Source organism: Ischnura elegans, chromosome 8 (genome assembly GCF_921293095.1).
Source record: "Ischnura elegans chromosome 8, ioIscEleg1.1, whole genome shotgun sequence".
Lineage (NCBI taxonomy): Eukaryota > Metazoa > Arthropoda > Insecta > Odonata > Coenagrionidae > Ischnura > Ischnura elegans.
In genome coordinates this window covers 2791029-2815366 of record NC_060253.1, presented here as the reverse complement: position 1 = coordinate 2815366, position 24338 = coordinate 2791029, and the positions used below count along the sequence as shown (strand labels likewise).

Below are 24338 nucleotides of genomic sequence, written 5' to 3'. Positions count from 1 at the left end.
TTGGGGGTGGTTGGGGTGGAAGAGAAGTGGGATGAGGAAGCTACGAACTGCGAGAAGTCCTTTGGTTTGCGCCGTATAGTGTGAGTTGAATGGACACTACCTTTCGAGCTATTTTATCGGCGACAAAAATTCTTTCGTGGACTAAAAACATACGAGCGGGATCCCAGGCAGTACGATCGCAGCTGGCACGAGTGACGAAGAAAGGCCTTAGAGAGCCCCTCGATTTTCCGATGCGTTGTGTTACGGGGCAACATCGCAACACTCGAATTTCAGTCCACTAATTCTATTTAAGCTCAAATATTTTTAGAAAGGCGTCACTTATCCCTGCATCGAGCTCCAGATGATTTCTTCAAATATTTCTGATAGAGTGCTATTAAAATACTACATAAAACGATTTTTGACGCCTCATGACCTCTCGCCTCCCCTATGAGAGACAACGTGAAATTCTAATTAGGGATCTCACCCCTCCAATCTTAAACGAACAATTGTCTAGTTTTCTTAGTTATGCACATAGCAAAAATTCACTTTTGAATTTCGTTTTCAATAAGAAATGTTTTGAGTAGGGTTTGATTGTCATGGAAATGGTGAGAGAATTGTGAGGATATTTTGCTGCAACTAAAAGTTCCTGGCTGCTAAGAAGAAATAATTCGATGGCCGGGGGCGTGAAACAAAAAATCTTTTGGCTGGGGTGGTTTGGATTCGCAATCAAGAGTGATAGGTCTTAACTAATTCTTTGGATGTGAGAATTGAACGCAAGGAATTTTACAGCCAGCACAGCATTTCACCGTCCTTTAGGTGGGAGACTCAAACTTTTAAGTGCATTACTCTTACCTATTCGGATGCGATATCTAGCTGTTAGGTTGCATGCAGCCACAAATAGTAGTTTTAGGCCACAAATTCGCTTCTGGACATTTAAATTGGTTTTTGCATTAAATAATGACAGGTGTTTTTACGTTAATAGATAAGTATTGTGGTGGAAATCATCGGTTAAATATTTCGACAAAACAAACGGAAAACTCTCAACTCACAATTTCTAATAACCATTTATTTTCTATTTTGGTGAACTATAATTATTCATGTAAATGATTACTACAGTGCTTGACGTGTAAGAAGCGCAATGGTTTCGAATAATGAGAATGATAATAAAAAGACGCTCAGGAATTTTATTCAGCTTGATGTGCGCCATAAATATATTTAATCGGAATCGATGCTCTATCACTCTGTCAGTGGGATGGGAATTGGAAGCGAGTTTTTACTGGCCAAGATGTTATGTGCCAAGTCAGCACCGGTAAGTGTGCAGGTATCTTAGTGACCAGACACCAAGTATATTGGAGTGATTGGGGAGATCCTTATGGCATAATCCTCTGGGAGAATTAACTTGACACCTTACGCGTTTACAGATGAGGGATCCTCCATAAGTCATATAGGGACATAGTCCGAGAAAAACCCTATGATGAAAGAGAGTAAAGCGGCCTTGCTTGGGCTTGGAAGGCGTTTTATTTCACTTGCCAACCCTTCTTCCGCGAACCGGCAATCTAGCGCCGCGGCGCTACATTATGATCATAACATCCTGTCAGTGTTTGGTCAGGTTAGGGAACTTTGATCCTAAAAAAGTATTTAATTGCTAAACGTTTCTTGAAATTGGAATTATTCATAATTATAGCGGATCATGTTGGGAATATTATTATTGCTTTCCAAGCAAGCTATGCATTGAAAGCTTGATTATTTTTTAAAAGATATTAATTAATAAAAATACTATCGGCAGTTCAGTTTTAATATCTAGACCCTGAGAAATCAGTTGTCGGTTTTACTTTACTATGGAGTATTTTGACTGATATTATGTGCTGTCACAAACATATCTGCCGGTAGAAATGCACAATTTGCAGTTATTTATTAAAAGATACTCTTGATTAACCAACAGCTATTGAGAAATTTGTTGTGAATACAATTTTATGCAAGATTATTTCCGAGTCCCACACGCCTCTACGGCAAAAATGCAATGGTGCCGACACCAGGTTCATGTCGGTGGATACACTTTTCTCCTGATAACTTTCTCCTTTCCTGCCTCGCTACTCTCTTCCTGGCTCTCTACCTCGCTCCTAGCTTCGTCACTCGTGCCAGCTGCGATCGTACTGCCTGGGATCCCGCTCGTATGTTTTTAGTCCACGAAAGAATTTTTGTCGCCGATAAAATAGCTCGAAAGGTAGTGTCCATTCAACTCACACTATACGGCGCAAACCAAAGGACTTCTCGCAGTTCGTAGCTTCCTCATCCCACTTCTCTTCCACCCCAACCACCCCCAACTCCTCTTACCGCGTCTTTTTTCAAATGCAGTGCCAACATCCGAAAGTTTGCCATGCGAATTTGACGTGGTTCGAGCTGGGTCCTAGGAGTGGCGCGGCTGAGCTTCCCACATTTACTTTTGGAGTTGACTGTACATTCAAGAAGACAATTTTGAATTAATCAACAGTGCTCGTTTTTGTTTTAGGGAAATATAGGGAAAAATTGTCCCCAAATCTGTGTCCTGGCACCTTGTTATTTTTGGTCGTATTTTTCGTCGGCCCATTTGGTGTTGTTCCTTGTTTATTTATAGACTAGTGCCCTTGCTATGTGTTCAATCGGAAAGAAATTGTTGTCCGGCGCTGATTTCAGCGAACGTGTAATTGATCACTTTGCTGGATAAAAGGAAAGAAGGATGGACTTCTGCAATATAACTAAAGGCATGTGAGTATTTCAGATTTTGTTAAAAATGTGTGAGAAATGTTTAATTATTGATTTTAAATCATACTATATTCAAGAAGCAACGCGAACACCGCAATCAAAGTTTACATCTGCAATAGCAAAGCGCGCGCATTCTAGTAGTGTTTGTTGCCTAGTGGAAGTCAGTGACACTCCCCTCCCTCCTCAGGTGTTACAAGTGTCATTGCTACCTAAATCTTTGCAAATTTCGAATAGATTTGACAAATAACGCATTATGATTGCAAAACGAACAACAGAAGTTTATTGCGGGCATATCCGCAGGAAGAATGTAGGCGCTAAAACCTAAAGTTACGTATTTTCGTTTGTATTTGCAAAATATCGCAGCAAATATATTTTTATTCTTCAAGATCATTGATCAGTATAATCTAGAGCACTGGTTCCCAACCTTTTCTTGTTTGAGGCACCCTTGGAAAGCCCTTCAAAAGTTCCCGGCACCCTTATAAGGAAATAGATATTTAAAATCTCCGTAGCTTTTTTATTATTATTTACTTATTTGTTTCATTTCGAGAGTTTGCATGCAACAACACTTTATACCTAGTCCTAGATGATATGAGAATACTGTTTACACTGATTCTGCATTAATAAAAAAATATTATTACGATACAAATATGTAATTGTGACAAGTTTTACTGTAGTTGCACAATGTATTCAAGTAGTTACAGTGTTACACTATGATACAAGACAAACACACAAATAGACCACAGTGCACCATGCATGTATACTCAGTGTGAAACTTGTGATTGATGCTTGGAACACAAACTCTTGATATCAGGTCTTATTGTTGACAATGCCACCCGCATATCGTCCTCAAGTGAAAGAAGCCAATTTCTTTGTTTCGATTTTATTGTAGCCATGGCAGAAAATGCCTGCTCGCACAGATACGATGTGGAGAAGGGCAAAAGCAGAGAAATAGCTTTCTGACCCAAATTAGGGTATTCCCCCAATGTTGCATGCCAAAAAGCTGCCAGTGTCACGTCACTCTTCTCAAATTTGACTTTCAGTGTTGAATCAGCAGACATATCAAGAAATTCGTCACGCTCTATTGCCGTGAAGTCCAGCTCTTCAGCCATGTCAGCCAGTTCGAAGGGTGATACAATCCATTCTAGTTTTTCTGTAGACAGCGATGGAAAATACTTATCAACTGCTTCTCTCAGCTGTTCCAAGTGATTAAGAATCAGATTTTTTACAGTTCCAAAGCCGTTAGCCTGCTTGTTGAAGAGAAAGGAAGTTTGACACATCGTCTCTCTGAACAGCCGACTTCCATGATTTCAGCTTTCTCTGGAAACCTTTCATCTTGTTAACTGATGTTACAATTCCCTCAAGTCTTCCTTGCATTGAGAGATTTAGTTCATTCAGCTTCATGAAAATGCCTGCCAAATATGACAGCTTCAAACACCAAGTATGATTTTCAAGCAGCTTTATGAATATATCACGTCTCTCCTCTCGGAAAAACGCTTTTAATTCTTCTTTGAGTTCAAGAACGCGGTTCAGTACACGACCTCTTGATAACCACCTTATGTCAGTATGCAAAATCAGTGAAATATGATTCGCACCCATTTCTTGACACATCTTTTGAAAAACTCTATTTTGCAGTGGCCTGGATTTGATTAAATTAACCATCTTGACAGCCTGGTTTAAAACCTCAGTTAACTCTTCTCCACCCGTCTTGGCTACTAAAGCCTCTCTGTGTAGGAAGCAGTGAGTTGTAGTTATAGATGGATTTTCTTTCAATGCCCTGGTGATGAAGCCTTTGTACTTCCCTATCATCGACGGTGCACCATCAGTACATATGCCGCAACAGTAATTCCATGAAAGACCATGTTCAGTGAGGTACGAATTTACAGATGCAAAGATATCCTCTCCAGTAGTTGTAGTCTGTAACTCTTTGCAAAACATAAACTGTTCCACAATATCCTTGTCAATGAATTTGCAAAACCCAAGCAGTTGGCATTTTCCAGCTATGTCAGTACTCTCATCTACCTGCAATGCAAATTTTCTTTTCGATTTTATCTGCTTCACAACTTCTTCATTAATATCTGTTGACATTTCAGATATCCTACGGCTGATTGTGTTGTTGGAAAGAGGTACTTTCGAAATCTGTTCCTGAGCTTCTTTGCCAAGCATTGTTTCTACAATTATGTTGCATGCAGGGCCAATGATTTCTTCACCAGTTGTATGAGGCTTCATTTTCTTTGCTATCAGCTCTGCTACTCTGAAGGAAGCTTCAAGAGCAGTGTCAGCTACTGTTACCTTCTTGACCATTTTAGTAGCCGCCTTACTTTTCCCTTCTAACATTCGAGAAAAATATGCCATGTCCTTCTGTGACACAAAAGGGTGTTTGCTATTGAGGTGCCGCTTGAGCTTACTAGGTACCATGGCCTCATTGCTGAGTGTAGCTCCACAAACTAAACACACAGGACGCGGATTATCTTCATCATTGTTTGAAGTAAAACCATATGCTAAATAGGCATCAATATATGTCCTTTTCTTCGAGAGAGATGCGTGTTTCCCCTTTTCGCAATTTGATTCAGATGGAGCAGGAACACCTTCAGTTTTTGACTTCGAAGCAGTACCAATACTGGAAGCCACCATTTGGTCTGGAGATTCATCCGCCTGTACTTTTCGCTTCCTCACTACGAACTTATCCATCCTTCTTTTTCGACGCTGTCAGATAAGATGTATTCTGAAAAAAAAAGAAAAAATCACAGAGGCTTAAATTAGTATCTGATAGTTAAGTAGAGAGCGACAAACACAGTTTTAGCTTATCACAAGAATTGCACTTGATCACAAATTTACGTGCACTCGTGCACGTGCTGCTTAATACAATACCTTCTGCCTCCTTTGAGTCACCAATAAGTACTGAGGCATGCTGGCGAGTGGCGACTGGCGACTCGCTGTGCGCCCTGTCCTGTACGTGTGTTATACGCGTCAATCCACAATCCTCACTGAGGAACGGGTGGGGTGAGGTGGGGTGGAGAAGGACTCTCCTTATCTCGGTAGTCCCCTCCCTCCCTCCCCCTCTCCCACCAAGAGAGAATGACGTTAGTGCAATTTTTTCCCCGAAATTTTGGCGGCACCCTCAAAAGATCTCACGGCACCCCTTAGTGCCGCGGCACACCGGTTGGGAACCACTGATCTAGAGTTGTGCAAGTTGCAGGGGGTTGTGTTTGAATCGCTCGTAATTATTCCGAGCACGTAACCAAGGAGTCACGTGGTACAATTACGAGCGATTCGGAATTTTGGTGTGTTTGAATCACTCGTAAAAATTTCACTCGTAAAAACCCTTCGTAATTATCTGACTCGGTAGCTATCGGTCGAGATGATTACGAAGGATTGACTACGATGGATACCAAGTAAACAACATGGCGGATTTCATGATGTTAATGTACGCGCATGAGAATTTTGGTGACGAGGATTTAATTGCGGAGAGAACACAGCGTAATTTCAGGAGAAGAGGAGACGCCTTTGAACTGAGTGAAAAGGAATTCAGAAACCTTTTTCGCCTCAATGAACGCTGAACCCAAAATCTGATTGACGCCATACATCTCCGAAGCTTCACGGACATCAGCTGTAAGTAATGTAAACAAAGTAAGTACACAAGTTTCATGCATGAATATATATTTTTTATTCATAGAAATTTTACAGCGAATTATGGTGGTGATCCAACGTTAAATAAGATGTGAAACGCGAATAAGTCTAACTTTATTACCGCTGTTCTAACTTGCAATATGTTAATAAATTCAGAACATTATTCTGCTAAGTTGGAGTGCGAAAGTTTAAGAAATCATTAAAAAAGATCATGTTTCATGTGAAGAAAGGGAATGAGGAACTCCGAAAAGCGATGTGCTGGCATATTAACATTAATTTTAAATTGGTGTATTTGAATTTCCCCCCAAAACAAATACTGCCGTACGCAAAGCGCGTACAATGTAATTACGTTCACTTGTTGTTTTCTCAACATTTCTTAGAGTCGTTCTTAATGTAGAAAGAGATAACCATAGATCTTTTATACAGATCTATGGTTATGGAAGATCTGATCCTATATGAAAGATCTATGGAGATAACATGTAAGCTAACCTAAATTTGGCAACAGCGCCCGTTGCAGACGATAATCATATACCGTGAAATATAAACGTACGATTCAAAAAGCAAGTGTAAACGTTAAATTGGACGAAATACAGAAGAAATTGTTGTAACAAATGGAGCACGGATTAATTAAAAGTGAAAAAAACACGAAGGAGTATAAAAATTGTTATATGGTTAAATATATTTGACATTTCCAAGCGACAGAAAGTGAAAACAACCAGGTTAACCTCATATTTCAGTGCTAATATCTAATTTCATAGTGTATGGAACCAAAAAATGACGATAGAGTTGAATAAAGTTGCCTATTTTAAGTGACAGAAAGTGAAAACATCCTGGTTAACCTCATATTTAAGTGATAATATCTAATTTTATAGTGAAGGGAACCAAAAAATGACGATAGAGTTGAATAAAGTTGCCTATTTCAAGTAACAGAAAGTGAAAACATCCAGGTTAACCTCATATGTAAGTGATAATATCTAATTTTATAGTGAAGGGAACCAAAAAATGACGATAGAGTTGAATAAAGTTGCCTATTTCAAGTGACAGAGAGTGATAACATCTAGGTTAACCTCGTATTTAAGTGATAATATCTAATTTTATAGTGAAGGGAACCAAAAAATGACGAAAGAGTTGAATTTTCTTTCACTTGCAATAAGCAAATATATTACACTCTTCCATCATTTGTTGGTTCCCTTAACAAAGAAATAGGTTTGTCGTCATCGGGTTTCACCTTCTTTCAATAATTACTATTTACTATCGTAGAACATCGGAATATCCATATAGAACACATTAACTATTGCAATGTACAGTATTAATACATATAACAATAAATAGCAGGGTGCATCTTAAAATTCACAATATAAACACATTTCAACAAGTATATCCACCGAAAGAACGTGTTTGTCAAATGCTTGGCGCCATAATCCCATAATTAATTCCCCATCCCCCGCATTTTATAATGCATTTGTTTTTAAGCTAGGTTTAAACCTGCGAGAAAAGTTGCGACATAAGTTGCGCGAGTGGTGTCGCATAGTGTAAACTCACAGATGCAATTTTTTCCGAGAGTTGGACGCGAGTTGTTTTGCGAGCTCTCGCGCGAGCCAGTGTCACTGTTAGTTGCGACAGTTGGTATGAAATCCGTTTACATGTGACAGCATTCGGTGCAATTTCAACTCGCGGAAGTGGTCCCTCCCGTACCGTGGTCAGTAGCTTTTTACAATGCCACGAAGTAGACGTGCGCAAACTGCCGCTACAATAGTGTTACTTTATTACTGGCATAGAGTACGTAAACAGAAAAAAAGGAAGAGGAGTATCTGGGTTAAGGAATGATTTGATAGAAGGCAACATTTGAGAGCTTTCACGACTTTAAGTAAATGAGTTACAAATAGACGACTCTCTAGGAATTTCATCAGGATGTCTGCTACAGAGCTGGAGAATCTGCTCTACTTTGTTGGGCCATACGTCCAAAAACAGGACATAGTTTTGAGGGAATCGATATCAGCGAGTCAGCGGCTGATAGTTATAACCCCACGTTTTCTTGCCTCTGATAAGTATAATCGTTTTAATTCGTTATATTGGCCTGTTTACGTATGTGCAAATATCCACAGTAACCAAACGGATGGCACAGTGGTTCCAATTGCGAATCTAGCGGGACAAAATTATTTTTCTCAAAAAACTTAGATCTTTTGTCGTGAAAACATTCAGAAATGCCAAATTATAGACAAAAACACAAAATATCACTATTACAGGTCTTTTAAAGGTGGTTTTTATGAAAAAAATTAATTTAATTTGCAAAATAATTTCATGTTACTTAACAATTGAGAAATATGAAGAAAATCATAAAAAAATTGTATAGTAATGCGCTTTTCTTAATTTAATGAACTAATTAAGTTAAAAATATGCTCTTAAACACAGGATTTAAACGTAAAAGCGTTTTTCACAGAAAGTGACCTGCGAAACGTTAGTCACCTTCATAATTATTACTCTCCCAACTCTCCTCATCTCCGACATTTACCGACTCCACGTCCTCCAACTCTTTAACATTACTCATTTCATTAGGCGCAGGTAATATTGGTTCCCTGAGAAGCTGCCTGGCATCCATCGAGAGGGAATAACAATGCCTTGGGTGCAACGAACTAATACTGAAAACATAAGGTCGGATGTGACTAATTGTAGGTTAAAAACATCTCTCATCTTTCTGGAGTATTTTAGCGCGTGATTTTCTTTGAATTTCCGAATATGCTTATTCCTTGCTTCTTGGGCCTCTTCGGAAAGCAATGCATTGGGGGCAATCAATCACTTTTGTCCCATGAATTATATTTTAAGTATCGTGAAAGGCATGTAATACCATGAGTATGACGCATGTACATTTCTTCTGTTTTTTTAGCATACTTCTCATATTCACTTGTACTTATGGAGAAGTAGGGTGAAAAAAAGCGTCCTGCAGCACCTGCCATTTTTAATTACGCTCCGCCATCTTTAATTACGCTATCACGTGACTTTTTAATCGACCGTCACTTGTTTTATTGATCGTCATTTGTTTCCCTTTCATCTTCTTTATCGGTATTCACCTATTTCTATTTTCTCTGACATAATTTACTTTTACGCTTCTCATTTTGTTTTCTCTCGTCGTTTGTTTTACCAATAGCAAATGATTTTCGATCGTCATTTGTTTCCCTTTCATCTTCTTTATCGATATTCACCTATTTCTATTTTCTCTGACGTAATTTACTTTTACGCTTCTCATTTGTTTTCTCTCGTCGTTTGTTTTACCAATAGCAAATGATTTTCGATCGTCATTTGTTTCCCTTTCATCTTCTTTATCGATATTCACCTATTTCTATTTTCTCTGACGTAATTTACTTTTTACGCTTCTCATTTTGTTTTCTCTCGTCGTTTGTTTTACCAATAGCAAATGATTTTCGATCGTCATTTGTTTCCCTTTCGTTTTCTTTATCGTTATTCACCTATTTCTATTTTCTCTGACATAATTTACTTTTTACGCTTCTCATTTTGTTTTCTCTCGTCGTTTGTTTTTCCTAATATAAGATTTTCGATCGTCATCTTCTTTTCCCAAGCTGCTTCCCCCACTCCAACCCCGCCACCCTCTCCCTCCCCTTATCCGCTAGAGGTTCTGGGTTCGATAGGAAAGAGTTCGACAAATGAAAGGCAAAGAGGTGGTAGATATTTTTTATTTATTTCATGTATGCATGTTTACAAACATTTTATAAATTTCAATTATCGATAATATTATCCATTCGGGAAACTATAGTTTTCAAGTCATTTGCTATGCTCGATAAATCTGAAGGGTAATTCTTGGGACATGGGATACCAAAGAGATTGAGATCATTTCTTCCAGCCCTCACCATAGTGTTATTAAATTCACTGTATTCGTAAACATCTTTCTCTCTAAAAAAGTAGAGGGTCCCATTAGTATGTCTAAATGCAGATTGTATACCTGTAGGTATCTGTGGCATTAATTTCTTGTGACGAGCTTGACTCTTCGGTCTAAAAGTGCACTCATCCATTTCAACAATGAATTCCCCACTATGAAATATTAGTGTGCGGGCAGAGTATGTATTAACAATTGCTTGAATTCTAGCGTTTCTAGGAAGGCCGGCGGATATAATATTCATAGGACGACCTTCAACTAGCTCCATTGTTGGATAATTAACCATGTATATCAGGCCCTTGATAAATATTACAATTTCTCCACTAGGCCTGCGATAAAGAGCATCAAAACCATTGAAATCTTGCTCAGGTAAAAATGGTAACCAATCTGTGATAAGCTGAGGGCCAACGATGTCTATTTTTTCAGTCACTTCCATATCCACATACCAAAACCATTTTTCATGAAATAAATACAGCAAATTATTGATTATGAGTAACTGGCGTACATTATCAAGTTCACACAAAGTCGGACGGTGAGTATTATTTTTTGCAACATTCGGTTCTGCTCTGAATCTATCCTCCGGATATTCAGGTGCTCCCTCAGCATCATCATCGTTCCCCTGAACTGGATCATCTTCCTTCTGAGGTTCCAAGGGTGGTCCATAGAGAAATTGAGCTGCTAGTATATCATCTTCATGTAGTGTCAGACGGTAATCATAATGGTTATAATACGCAAACATCAGAGAATTCTCATAATTCGAATGTGTAATTCCTAGAGTGTGACCAATTTCATGGAGAAGAACGGCGAGCAAACTGACTTGAAATTCAGGAAGTTCAGGATGATCCATTCCTAAGTACCACATTTCATCTTGATCGATGTGGATTTCTAGTGGAATATCTCGACTTGATGGTAATTGTGCATGAGCTAATTTTCCACCAATCCCATCCAAAGGCGAAGAACAAAAATGTCTATTTAAATATTGTTTATGATTGTACCGTGTATTCATTATGAAGATATCCGGATGTTTAGGATCATGCTCGAACTTTAAATTAGCTGCTTGACTCCAAATTTCAAACGCTTTCCGAGCTAACTCCATGTACGTCGAGTTCACAAATCCATAATGCCATTTTATTATACCTTTATTCCATTTGTAATGGTATACAGAAAACGCAGGATCATCAACAACTCCGCAGCGTGGTCTATTGGTTAAATTCAGAGTCATTTCATTCAATTCCCCATCTTTTGTAATGTTATAGTATTCTTGAAAAATTTCCAAAGCCTCTTTCAATTCCGTATGGTCAATGCTAGTAATTTCATTTTCGGTCACGTTCAAATATCCATACTGTCGAAGATATTCTGCTACGCAATACGTTTTATTGGTGTGGGTATTTTCACTGGATAACACCTTTTGTACAGCAAGCTCAGTTAAGAGCAAAAAGATATAGACTGCTCTCATTTCAGTGTGAAGCGTAGCACGTGAGGGAATGAAATGAGATTCACAATTTAATACGAACTGAATTTATACACTTTTCAACGATGAGGGAGGGGGAAGGCCTCATCATAAGTCCGTTTACGTGATTCTTCTCTTATCCTATAATCACCCCAGGCTAATGTCGTGATACCATCTCTACATATATAGCGTTTATCATCGTTTGCACTCAAGGCTACTTTATTTATTTTTAGAGTGTACATTTCATGTTTATTAGATCGTAAAATGTACATCTGTCGATACTCTACGGAATTATCGAGTAAACACTTTTCGTAATGTTCGAAATTAATAGATTTTCGAATGACGGGCTTGGCAATACCTTTAGCCTTCTTCACTTCTTTAGCATTTTCCATACGATAGGAGTAAAGTTTGCTTCTCAAGCCGACAAAATTCGTCATAATGTCACCATTACATTCATCCTTCATCTTACCAACCACTTTTTTATTAAAATTTGAGAAACACTTGTGATCACAGGGATATGCAGATGTATCGTACAGTTCTAAGTTTTCTTTCATGTCTTCGTATATGTCATTAGTCTCAACATCAATAATCATACCATCTGTATCCATTTGATTGAGCGATATCTTATTCCCATACTTCACTTTAAGATGACCGTAAAAAAAATCGTACATTAGGGTTTTGCTTAGATCCAAAACTGCTTGTCCTGCATAAATTGGCTTCACCATTTTAATCGTTGACATTCTACTGTGAACAGCCACCAAATTTTCAGAAAATATAGTTCTATCTAAAAATCTCGAACTGGAGATCAATTTATTCAGTCTTTTTTCGTTACACACCAATTCAAGGTTAATTCTTCTCCTTAAATTCTCCATCAGCTTACCAAATACACTATTTACCATAAGTTTGAAGAAATCCCTGTCAAAATCATTTTTTGCCAACTTCCGTTTTTCGGTATTAATGTTTATGTAAGGATCTAACCATCTCGATTGATCAAACTCGATCACTCGTCGAATTCTATTCAGCTTCAGACCATATCTAAGGGCTTGTTTTAAATTAACATAATGAATTACATATTTTTCTTTTGGCTCAAGTGTTGTCAATAATTTTCTGAATTTACCAGTAGGAGGTATTTTATTTTCTGGACAAAATGGAAGATCCGAGTGAGTTTCATGTATATTATCGGGATAATCTAAATCAACCTCGAGAAAATATCCTTTAGGATTGTCATCTGAAATATTCAAATTAAACTCTCGAATTTCCTCTTCACTAAGCCATTTAAAACTACCACGAGGAAGAGGTTGAGACATTGCCCACCCATAGAGATTGTTAGCATCCAAATACAAAAGGTATCTATTAGGAATTGACGCATCATATTCCCTCATATATTTATTATTTGCCTTACTGTACCTCTTACAGCATTGACTAATACCTCCTCGTATTCCATTTTCTGTCATCAGCAGCATATCGTAATCAGTCATCAACTCGAGAGTCACCCCTGTATGCTTTAACATAGCATCAAACGCTAACCCCGGTGATGTATAATACCATGCAGGGTCAAGCTTATACGTTTCCATGCAAACATCCCGAAAATTTTCAAAAATATCGGATAAAATCGTAACATCTGTTTTCAGGTATAAGTCGGAGTATTCACCGAGAGTCTGGCAATTGAATTCAAACCAAATTTTTTGAGCAAATTCATAATCGTCATCGCTTACTGTTTCTCCATTAATATGACTATAAAATTTCTCCTTCGGTGGTAAACATTTTTCCTCTAACTTTTCCCAACTGTCAACATATTCGTATGGAAAAATTCCTTTCCTCGTAACAAGGTTCAACTTATCTCCATAAACTCGTTTTGTATGAATAAATTTCTCTCGGGGGAGATTGTCAGCTAATTTTGATAGGGTCGAAGCCATAAATCGAAAGGTATCCACAAATCTAATGCTGAAATTGTTACCGATACTTTTGCTAAAAGATATATACTTTTCCTCAGAATTCGCTATGCAATTAATTTCTTTATTATCGTAACCTAAATTTGGTACAATAAAATGAGCATCATATCCGCTTAGGTTATGAAAAAATACAGGGAGAAATTTGGGCATTTTAAACTTTAAATTACATTGTGAATGTAAAGCTGCTCTAAACTTTCCAGTCAAGTGACAATGATCTTGAACGCGGTCAGCACCCAATTCTTCTCCACAAAGATGACAATACTTAGCGGATTCAAATGCCTGTTTTTCTTCTTGTGTTAACGCAATCATCTGTACCGTATTTTGATACATATTTTGTACTAGTTCGGCTACCTCTTTGATCCAATTCATAAAAACTTTCGCAGCATCTCTCCCTCGATAAGAAATTGGTTCAAATTTTAGATTATTTGTACAAATTAGTAAAAAACAAAAAGACATTATTTCATGTTTTTCTATTGCACACGAATAAGAATGCTCATCATTCGAGCAACAATGTTGAACCTTCGGAAGTATTGACTCAAAATCGGCTACAACTATGGCAGGGACACGCATTGCACGACCAACATTTTTAAATTTCAACAATTTTTCATCATCTCCCGGCATAATTATTTTAGAAGGAGCATTTTTCATACAATCTAAACGATGTATTTCGAGTTTTTCATGCGTATGAAAATGACAGAAGCAGCGTTTGCAAACGTATATATAATTATGATTTTTCGTAATTTGTGAATGAAGCAATTTATTAAACGATTTAATCCAACAATAATGTGATTTATTTTCTTTAACTAGATAAAGTAAATCTCTATGATCAGATAGTTCTTCATCCACAACTTTTAAAGGATACACGTTATTTTTCTCATCTATACCGAAAACATTAATAGAAATATTATTTTTTATTTCAAATTTACTAATATCTCTCAAAATAACCGGATATTTAATGCAATTCCAATCATACTTTGTTTCAAAATTTTTATCCTTAATATATTTTATAACTCTAGAGCATGAATATCTAGGTGCTGTTTCTGCCATGTATTTGGAATAAATCGCATATTTAAAGCAGTATATATCATTATTCTTAACATTTATTACTGATTTGGTATCATAAATTCTCTTTGGGAGTTCGATGAAAGTGGATCCGCCCAGAGGACGATATTTATTTATTCGTAATTCTAAACCTGAAATTTCACGTAAAGTCCACCCTGATCCCTTTGCTTGATGTTCGGATTTTTCTTTTAGTAATTTAGCAAACAGATGCTCTACAATTTCATCTACATTGTCAGTCTCAAATATTCTAACATTTTCCGTTTTAAACCATCTTTCATCCGTAAGTTCCTCTTTAGAAAAATTACACTTGACCAAAACATTGATTTTTACCGGAGAAGATTCCAATACATATTTAATTTTCTCAATGACCAGTAACCTGATATTATTCAGAAATGTGATTAAATCACTTCCCTCATCCAACCCACTAACCCAGTAAGTCTTTAATCTATTTTTCGCTGCCGATTGAAATTCAACCATTCCCTTTACATTTCCTGCTCCAACTTGTCGTAAAACATGTCTTCTATGAACCTCACTACTCTCATGAGAGACTTTGTTACGAAAATATGTGTAACAAATTTCACATAGTTTATCTTCTATTGTATTAGCTCCAACACTAACATGTCTTTGGTGTACTTCACTAGCTTCATGTGTAAGTCTATCTCTAAAATAAGTGTAACAAACTTCACAAAGTTTATCTTCTATCGCATTAGTTCCAACACTACCTTGTAAAACATGTCTTTGGTGTACCTCACTAGCTTCATGTGCAAGTCTATCTCTAAAATAAGTGTAACAAATTTCACAAAGTTTATATTCTTCCGGATTAACTCCAACACTATTCTGTAAAACATGTCTTTGATGAACGTCACTAGCTTCATGAGCAAGTCTATCTCTAAAATAAGTGAAACAAATGTCACAAAAAGTGTCCATGTTCTCAATGAATGTTATGTACACTGATGCTTCGCAATACCTAATCTTCTTATTCACTGCTAGATAATAAGCTACTTACCGTTATATATAAACCAGAGCTCCGACCAGCAGGACGTAACAAGCAGGAAACCGGGGAAAGTGTTTTCTATTTCTAATATTCTCTCAAGAAAAACTTATTCCTTCTCCAAATTATTTCTTTTATTTTAAAAAGGTTTTTTTTACAACACAGTGATGTGAATAATCTGTAATTAAAGAAAGATCAAAATTTAAGTAAATATAATTAAACACAAAAACCTAATTTAAAAAACAAAATTAAATAATATTAAATCATAGATACCTTTTAATCTTCCAAGGACAAACGCTCTCCGTCCCAGGTGAGCGTGAGAGGCTCCCCCTCCCCCCGGTTCACAGCATCCACCGCTTCCCTGTTGAAAACCTTTAAGTATCTTTTAGGGAGGAAGAGCCTCCCTCGCTGACCAGCACCCTCAATCATTGCCGAAACCCCATCCCCATACCTAGTTTCAACCACCCATAGATATGTTATGGTATATCTAAAACCTACAACAAGGTTTTCTTTTTTTAGGAAGGGAGGGAGTTCCTTGTTCACCTTCTGAATTTTCCTTCTCAAGTTCTCCATCTAGAAAGAAAATACATGTTAAGTATTAGGGAAATAATCGTATATAACGTTAAATATATACATGTGAGGAAGAAAACTAAGCCCCACTTACTGCGTTCGGTTTTGGATACTATATATTGGATCGCCTCTGATGTACTCTACCGCCGATCGAATTGAAGTGGTGAATTTGGAGGAAGATGCGAGCTCTTATATACCTAAAAGAGGGGTAATACTTTCGAATCACTTAGGGGAAATAACTGGGAGTAGGTCGTAATCATCCAAGGAGAACTGCACTAAGTGAGAGGATGACCTTCCAGTACCGAAGCATGAAGCAAGAGGTCTGAAAATGTCCTTGAGAGCTGCACGTGGTATTTATCCTTTCATCATCACTGCGGTGAACCACTGAGGCGGATATGGTAATCACAAGATGAATCAGCATTCATCAAGAGTGTTGGAAATTCCCTCAAGGGACGCACGTGTGGGTAATCTTTACCAAAGCCGAAGCTTGAGAAATGTTTTTTTTCGAGTAACACGACCTCGGCACGTGCGTGTTAGATGGTCACGGGGACGTGGGTGGGGCAGCGTAGTTTCTAAGTAAGAGGCTGACCTCGGCACGTGCGTGTTAGATGGTCACGGGGACGTGGGTGGGGCAGCGTAGTTTCTAAGTAAGAGGCTGACCTCGGCACGTGCGTGTTAGATGGTCACGGGGACGTGGGTGGGGCAGCGTAGTTTCTAAGTAAGAGGCTGACCTCGGCACGTGTGCGCTTAATAGCGGAGGAATTAGGGGATGATGTAATACCACTTGATATTCCAGAATTCCTAAAATTTTCCCTATTTCCGGTACCAACAGGTTCACTGGGGAAAACCTAAAATGGCGCCCTCGATGGTCTTTGAACCCCTTTACCCACCCTACTTGCGACACTATCCATATATATATAAATCGGGCGAAAATTCATTACAAAAATCATGAACAGCCTTTTAGCACAGCCGGTGGGTTCTCTAACCCTTTGGAAAGAGATAGAGGAATTCATATTCAAATTAAAAGAAAAAGCAGACGAAGAATTTAAAAAAATCCTCCAAGAGGCGGAAATAAGTCCGGATCCGAGTGCTTTGCACAATGTCTGTGATCAATATGAAGCATTTTATGAGAGAGAAGTCTTTCAAAAATTAACTGAAGATTCGTTAAAGTCAACTATAATAGAAAGGCTGCGTTATTTAAACAAAGATGTTTATGATTATTACATGAGAATTTACAATTGGTGTGATTATTACTAAGCGATTAGTCACCATTATACACTCATATAGCGTCTCCCTGTTCACTCGCAGCACAAACGGCTTTGATAGATTAAAAGACGCATTCCCTATCCTAACTCACACGCCGAAATCCAGTATCCGCCGCTATATACCTTGTTGGATATCTCAGGCAGGAGACCGAGCACAACAAACGGCTGTTTAATTACCTATTAAGAAATATGAGTCAGCAAAGGAATTACAAACTTAAATATAAGAAACTTACAGAAAACGCGCGTGATTTATACAAGGGTTCTACTAATGCTGCTGGTTTTGACCTTCGAAGCGCATATGACTACACCATTTCACCAGGAAGTCGTCTGTTAGTAAAAACAGATCTCCAAATTGAGCTGCCATGGGGGTGCTATGGGAGGATTGCCCCGAGATCTGGTCTGGCCTTAAAATATGGAATAGATATTTCAGGGGGAGTACTGGATTTCGATTTTCGCGGAAATGTGTCAATTATAATTTGTAATAATAGTAGCGTCGTCTTTAAAATAAATGCTGGTGACAGAATCGCACAATTAATTTGTGAACAAATATTAAATCCTGATTTGGAAGAAGTGGATTATATGAATGAAACTGAGAGAGGATGTAAGGGATTCGGTTCGAGTGGAGAGAATTGAAAGAGTAGCCGCTAATTGTATGAAATTAAATTATTTGAATAATAATGTATAATATGATGTTTTTAAAAAATTAAAAAAATTATTTAAAAAAATTTATCTCTACTTTTTTTTTACCTAAAAAAATCTTTCAACCATAGAGAATACTAATTAAGAGAAATATTAAAGAAATTGTGAAATATCTAGAATTTCCCCGTCTTCATTGAAAATGAACACTGTCCCGAACCCAAACGCCTGAGGACTCCCTACGTACAATGCAATTGCACTCGGCATGTCCGTTACGAACCAAACCACTCCCCATGAACGCCCCGTCCCCGTGGGATCGAAATACGAGCCTGGGGGTAAACCGTATTGTTCAGCGGTAGCCGACAATTGTTCAGCGCTCAAAGGTGGTAGATTGTCCGCAACTGATAATAACAGTAAAACTGCATACGTACAATTATTTGTAGGAGTTCCATCATGTATCTGGATCTCAAACGGTGGCATATCCAATAAGGCGGGGTCTTCATTCAAAACATTGTCCAATTCCTCCATTAAAATTTCAAAATCGAGATGAAGCAAATAGGTTTGTAATTCATCCAGCGACTCCTCTCCCATCTCTTCACTCGGGAATCTGTTTTCGCTATTTTCCAAAGGAATTCTGGAATGATCTAGTGGGACCATTTTAATAAATTGGTTGAGGATGGGATGGGTTAGAAGCACACACACACAACTTCACTTAAGAGCGGTACACGGACTAACAAGGGTCGTTTTAAGCGCCGTTTTTATGAATTTATACACAAGAGGTATATATATCCACTAACAATAAACACCACTTCACTTGCCAGCGAGACACGTAATAATGAGGCTCGTATTGAGTGCAGTTACTTCTAAGACGGGAGTGTTGGAATTGGCCGCGACTGATCTTGACACAAATAGCGTATTGTGGGTCACCTTTCAAAGAAATGCAAAGCTAGCAGTTGGTGGTAAAAAACTCCAATTTAAAAACCCACTTGAATGCGAGTCAACTTCATTCGAAAATGGTATGATACCTCATGCAGAAATTCTTCCAATCTTGGAGGCTGTGGTTGACGGTGCTACAGCGTTGTACGCATTCAGCGAGGTCGAGTGTAATTTCTTCTCCGAATTAACAAAACGCACTTTCATATGTTTGGAAAAAGAACTTAATTGTCCGGCGCCGGAATTATGTTCTTTTGAGACAATAGGATGTTTAAATCCTTGCCATAAGTTACGTAATAGTACTTGTGCGTTAAGAAATGCTTACTCACTCGCAAAGTGGATGCGATACAATCTTCTGAGTAATGACGTCAACGCCTGTCACCATTCTGATGCATGCATTTCCAGCGCACTTCCTACATAATGGGTGGGGATGGAATATCAGCGAAAACAAGGTTAAGAAAGGATGGAAAGTTATGCACCTATAAATGGACTGAATCGTTCCTTCACAGCAATATACGATCATCATGTATTCTCTGCAGACGCTGTGTATCAGAACAGTCAGAGGTTGGAGTGGTACAGGCAGAGAGGCGGATCTAATAGAAATTGCCGAGTTATTAAGAAACTACTATCCGCATCTGTTTAAAGAGTTGATGCGGACAGATATTGATAAAGGTGTACAAGAAATGAACCCGTCAGCGCTGACACATTTCAGCTACTTGTTAGCCAGAGGAAAAACAGTTGCAAATATAATTTTCCGAAGAGATTTTACTCTCTCGGAATACTTTGGGATAAGAGATTTAAGATATTTTGATGGACAAATTGTGATAATGCTAAGGGGAAGAACACCGATACACATAAAGTTCAAGCATTTTGTTAAAAACAAAAGGAATGGCCGACGTGAATTACTCTGCCCTATGTGTTTTTATCCAGTGCTAGATAAATGCAAAGATATAACAAGTTTTGTTAAAAGTTATTCTGCAGATACTTTTAGTGTTGTTGAAAAAAGTATTTTAGTTAGAGATCCAGTCAAAATAGTATCGTGTTTAAGTAGTTGGTGTGAAAACTGCTGTATAAGATCGCTGTTTTCTGACATACATCCAGTCGATTATTGTATACCCAGTTGTGGAACAGAGGAGGTAACTGATTTTATGTATGTCAACGATGTCAAGATAATTGAATCGAGGTTAAAGAGATTCAATTATAAAAGTTATTTTAACGACCATTCAGTATTTAAAAGACTGAAAATGTTCCCGTACATGCTGACGGATAGTGAAGATAGTGATTGAGAAAACAGTAAAAATAATTGTGAAATCTTTTGAGATATAGTGAAGATCATTGTTAAATTTTTTTTTTTAAATCTATTGATCATCTCTGTTGTTGTAAAAAAAATATTTATAATTATTGTAATCTATTAATTGCTTTTTTGTATTGTTAAATTCTTTTAAATCTATTGATCATCTCTGTTGTACCAATATTTATAATTATTGTAATCTATTAATTGCTTTGATTTTTTGTAATATACTAATTGTTTTTTGTTTTTTTTTTCAAAAAATATATTTTTTATAACAGTAAATCTATTGGTTCTGTTTAATAACTAATGATACCATATTGTGAAAAAAAAACATTGATATATTTTCTAACAATATATATATTTATTATCCTCTATTAATGTTTTCATATCATAAAAATTAATAATAAATGAAAATAAATTTGATATAAGTGTTTTTTTAAATTCAAGCAATCCGTTACAGCGGATAACATTTATAATTAAATGAATCTACTATAATAAAGCATTTAAGTAGGTCCCGTCAACGTGGTGAGAGTGTTTAGATGTCTTTGAAATGGAAACATCCATTCACGTGCATTTGTGCTGGTCCGTCTGGTTGTGGGAAAACAAATTTTGTTTTGCGATTCCTAAAATATTTACCGCATTTAGTTGAAGGGAATATATCCAAGATAATATGGTGTTCTACACCAAATAGTCAACCATTAATTAAAGGCGTAAATTTTTTAAACGAACTCCCCGAAAGTTTCATCAACCCACAAAAGACACCAACTTTATATATAATTGATGATTTAATGCATGACTCTTTTAACAACAATAAGGTTAGCGAATTATTTACAAAGGGATCGCATCATTGCAATATTTCCATAATTTTAATAAGTCAAAATATTTTCTATCGTTCCCCATTTTCACGCACGATATCTCTTAACGCAAAATATATTGTTTGCTTCAGAAATATCCGAGATCGATCACAATTTAGATATTTAGCGAGTCAAGTCTATCCTCAAGATTCTAAAGCTCTCAGTGAGGTATATATGCAGGTTACCTCAAAACCTTACACTTATTTACTCTTAGACTTTGCTCAGGAAACTGACGATCGGTTGAGATTCAGAACTCATATCTTTCCTGAAGAGATCACTGAAGTTTACACCCCATTAAAGCTTATGGAAGAAAAAACTTTGTAAAACAAAAAAAATTCGTAAATATGAGAAAAAATAAATTGGAAAGATTAAAGCGAAATAAAGGTGTCTTGAAGGAATTAAGTCGAGCTAGTCCACAAAGAAGAAGGAAGATAATTGAAGCAGGAAATTCAGACCTCATTAAAACATTAAGCGAGTGTTGTAAAAATATTATTAATGGTAACGTTAATATAAGCCCGAAGTCTAAGAAGAAATTGACCAGATTTAAGAAGGCTATTAGAGAAATAGCTTGCTATAAAGTACCCCTGAAAAAAAAAGCTGAGATTATTGAGTCAAAAAGGGGGATTTTTACCAGTCTTATTGGGTTCTCTGCTTAGTGGTTTAATAGGTAGTTTCATTAAATAATTAATATGAGTTTTCAAAAGTTCCTGTTGGTGAATCCGGACGATATCGTGAAATCCGAAAATTTAACTGAGCAATTATCTAAATTAGACAAGGAAATGCATTCTGTTTTACTACGAAAGGACTTAGAGGATTCACAGAAATGGCATCACTATAGGAGAATTTTAGATGCGTACCTAGAAAATGTTTCAGAGAGTAAACGTGACGATTTTTTACCTCCACTTGATTTAGTAAACGTTCTTTCTCCTCCAAAAAGCAATGATTTTAATGGGAAATCGAAGGAAGGTAAGCAAAAAAAAAAAAAGCTGGAGTCTGTTAAAAGAGGAAAACGAGTGTTTAATATTCCTAGTGATGGGGTTATTAGTAAATTAGGCAATGGAAATAATAATACTCCGAATTTGGATAAAGAAATGCGGAGGATTTTAGACCGTAAAGACATCCCAGACTCTCTGAAATGGCAATACTATAAGAGATTACTTAATTCGTATTTAGAAAACAATTCGAAATCTAAGGATAGCATTCCTCTCGCGGATCTTAAGACGGTTAGAACTCCAGAGGAAAGAATTAATACACCCAAGGCTGAAAAAATCAACGATTTAAAGAATAAAGGAAGAAACATATTGAAAAATTATACAGAAATTGAAGACCGATGGGGAAAAAGCCAAGAAAGAGGGGAGGAGAAGATGGAGGAGATATTGAACGAACTGGAAGAAAAACTTCGGGACGAAGAGGTGGAAAAGAAAGACGTGGGAATAAAACACGAATTAGACGAATTATCACAAGAGGAACAAATGGACTTTACGGATCTAGAAGTATCACCAGCAGCTCCGAGGAGAGGAAGTCGAAAACGAGTAAAAAAGGTACCATATTCACCGTCAACTCCGAGGAAGAAGAAGAAAAGGGCTGTATCACTAGACAACAAAGAAGGAAAGAAAATAACAATGTCCCCGAAAACTCCAAGGAAGACATCAGACGACGAAGGAGATCGTCGAAAACAGGAGAGAAAAAAAAAAACACCTCCATCAAACCCCAAGAAAAAAAGGAAGAAAGGAATTACGGAGAGAGAGATTCCATGGTTGAGTCATCCTTAAGCAAAATCTTTTTCGACCCCTCCAATCCAGCTAGTTTTTCGACTAGAGATGCTCTATGGGCTGCATCGGGAAAAAAATTCTCAAAGGAAAACGTACAAAAATGGTTAGAGTCACAAGATAGCTATACACTTCACAAACCGATTAGAAAAAGATTTCGTAGAAATCATTACGAAGTGTCATACATCGATGAAACTTGGCAGTGTGATCTAAATGATATGAGATCTCTGAAAAAATATAATAATGGCTATCAATATCTTCTTACGGTGATAGACCTCTTTTCAAAATATGCATGGGCTAAACCCTTAAAAAATAAGAAACCTGAAAGTGTGATACATGCTTTTCGCTCGATTTTTAACAAACGAAAACCATTGAAAATTCAAAGTGACAAAGGTGGTGAATTTGTTAACATTAAATTCAAAAAATTTCTCGACGAGCGAGGAGTTAAATTCTTTTCCACAAATAATCCCGACATAAAAGCCTCCATTGTGGAAAGGTTTAACAGAACGTTGAAAAGTAAAATGTATAAATATTTTACAAAAAATAACACTTATAATTACGTGAGTGTGCTCCCGAAGCTACTCAAAGGATACAATGATCGAAAGCATTCCAGTATTGGAATTGCTCCTTCTCAAGTAAACGAATCGAGTGCATTTTCAACGGCTGTGTATCAGTCGAGAAGACGACTTAAGCAAGATGATGGCGGTAGGAAATTTGAGATTGGTGACCATGTTCGTATTAGCAAGGAAAAGTTACCATTCGCTAAAGGTTACACACCGAATTATTCTACAGAAATATTTAAAGTGAAATCCATTTCAAGGGATTTTCTCATACCCACATATAAATTGGAAGATTTAAATGGTGAAGAAATACGAGGTTCTTTTTACGGAAAAGAGTTAGTACGAAGTAGAATAACTGATAATACTGAATTCAAAATTGAAAGGGTTTTAAAACGGAGAGGAAAAGGTGCTAAGCTGGAATATTTCGTTAAATGGAAGGGTTACGACGACAGTTTCAACAGTTGGATATTAGCTTCCACTGTGAAAATATTGCTTAACAATTAAGCTAATATGAATGATTTTTATATCACACTACTTAGCGACAGTTCGGCAAAATTTTACCCAGACAATTCGATCGCTCATTTTCGCACAAAACTTGCTCGGAGAATCACTCTCAGTGAAAGAGAAAAATGGGTTGTTGGGTTAGTGGAAATATCATTACCACGCGTTAGCGCAGCAGTGAGCAATAAGGTGTCTATTCGAATGCTCAACAACGAGCATGAAATCACGTTAACGAAACCAAGATATACATTGTCTTCATTGTTCAGT

General features: G+C 37.1%; 2 protein-coding genes across 2 annotated transcripts; both read right to left on the bottom strand.

Moving 5' to 3' along the window:
• Positions 1-3482: 3482 nt before the first annotated feature.
• Positions 3483-3830, bottom strand: LOC124163707 (protein FAM200A-like). Its single transcript, XM_046540773.1, has one exon. The coding sequence runs from the start codon at positions 3828-3830 to the stop codon at positions 3483-3485; it is 348 nt and encodes a 115-aa protein (XP_046396729.1).
• Positions 3831-3960: 130 nt separating this feature from the next.
• On the bottom strand, positions 3961-5409 carry LOC124163706 (zinc finger BED domain-containing protein 5-like). The gene has a single exon (XM_046540772.1). The coding sequence runs from the start codon at positions 5407-5409 to the stop codon at positions 3961-3963; it is 1449 nt and encodes a 482-aa protein (XP_046396728.1).
• Between the last annotated feature and the right edge of the window lie 18929 nt (positions 5410-24338).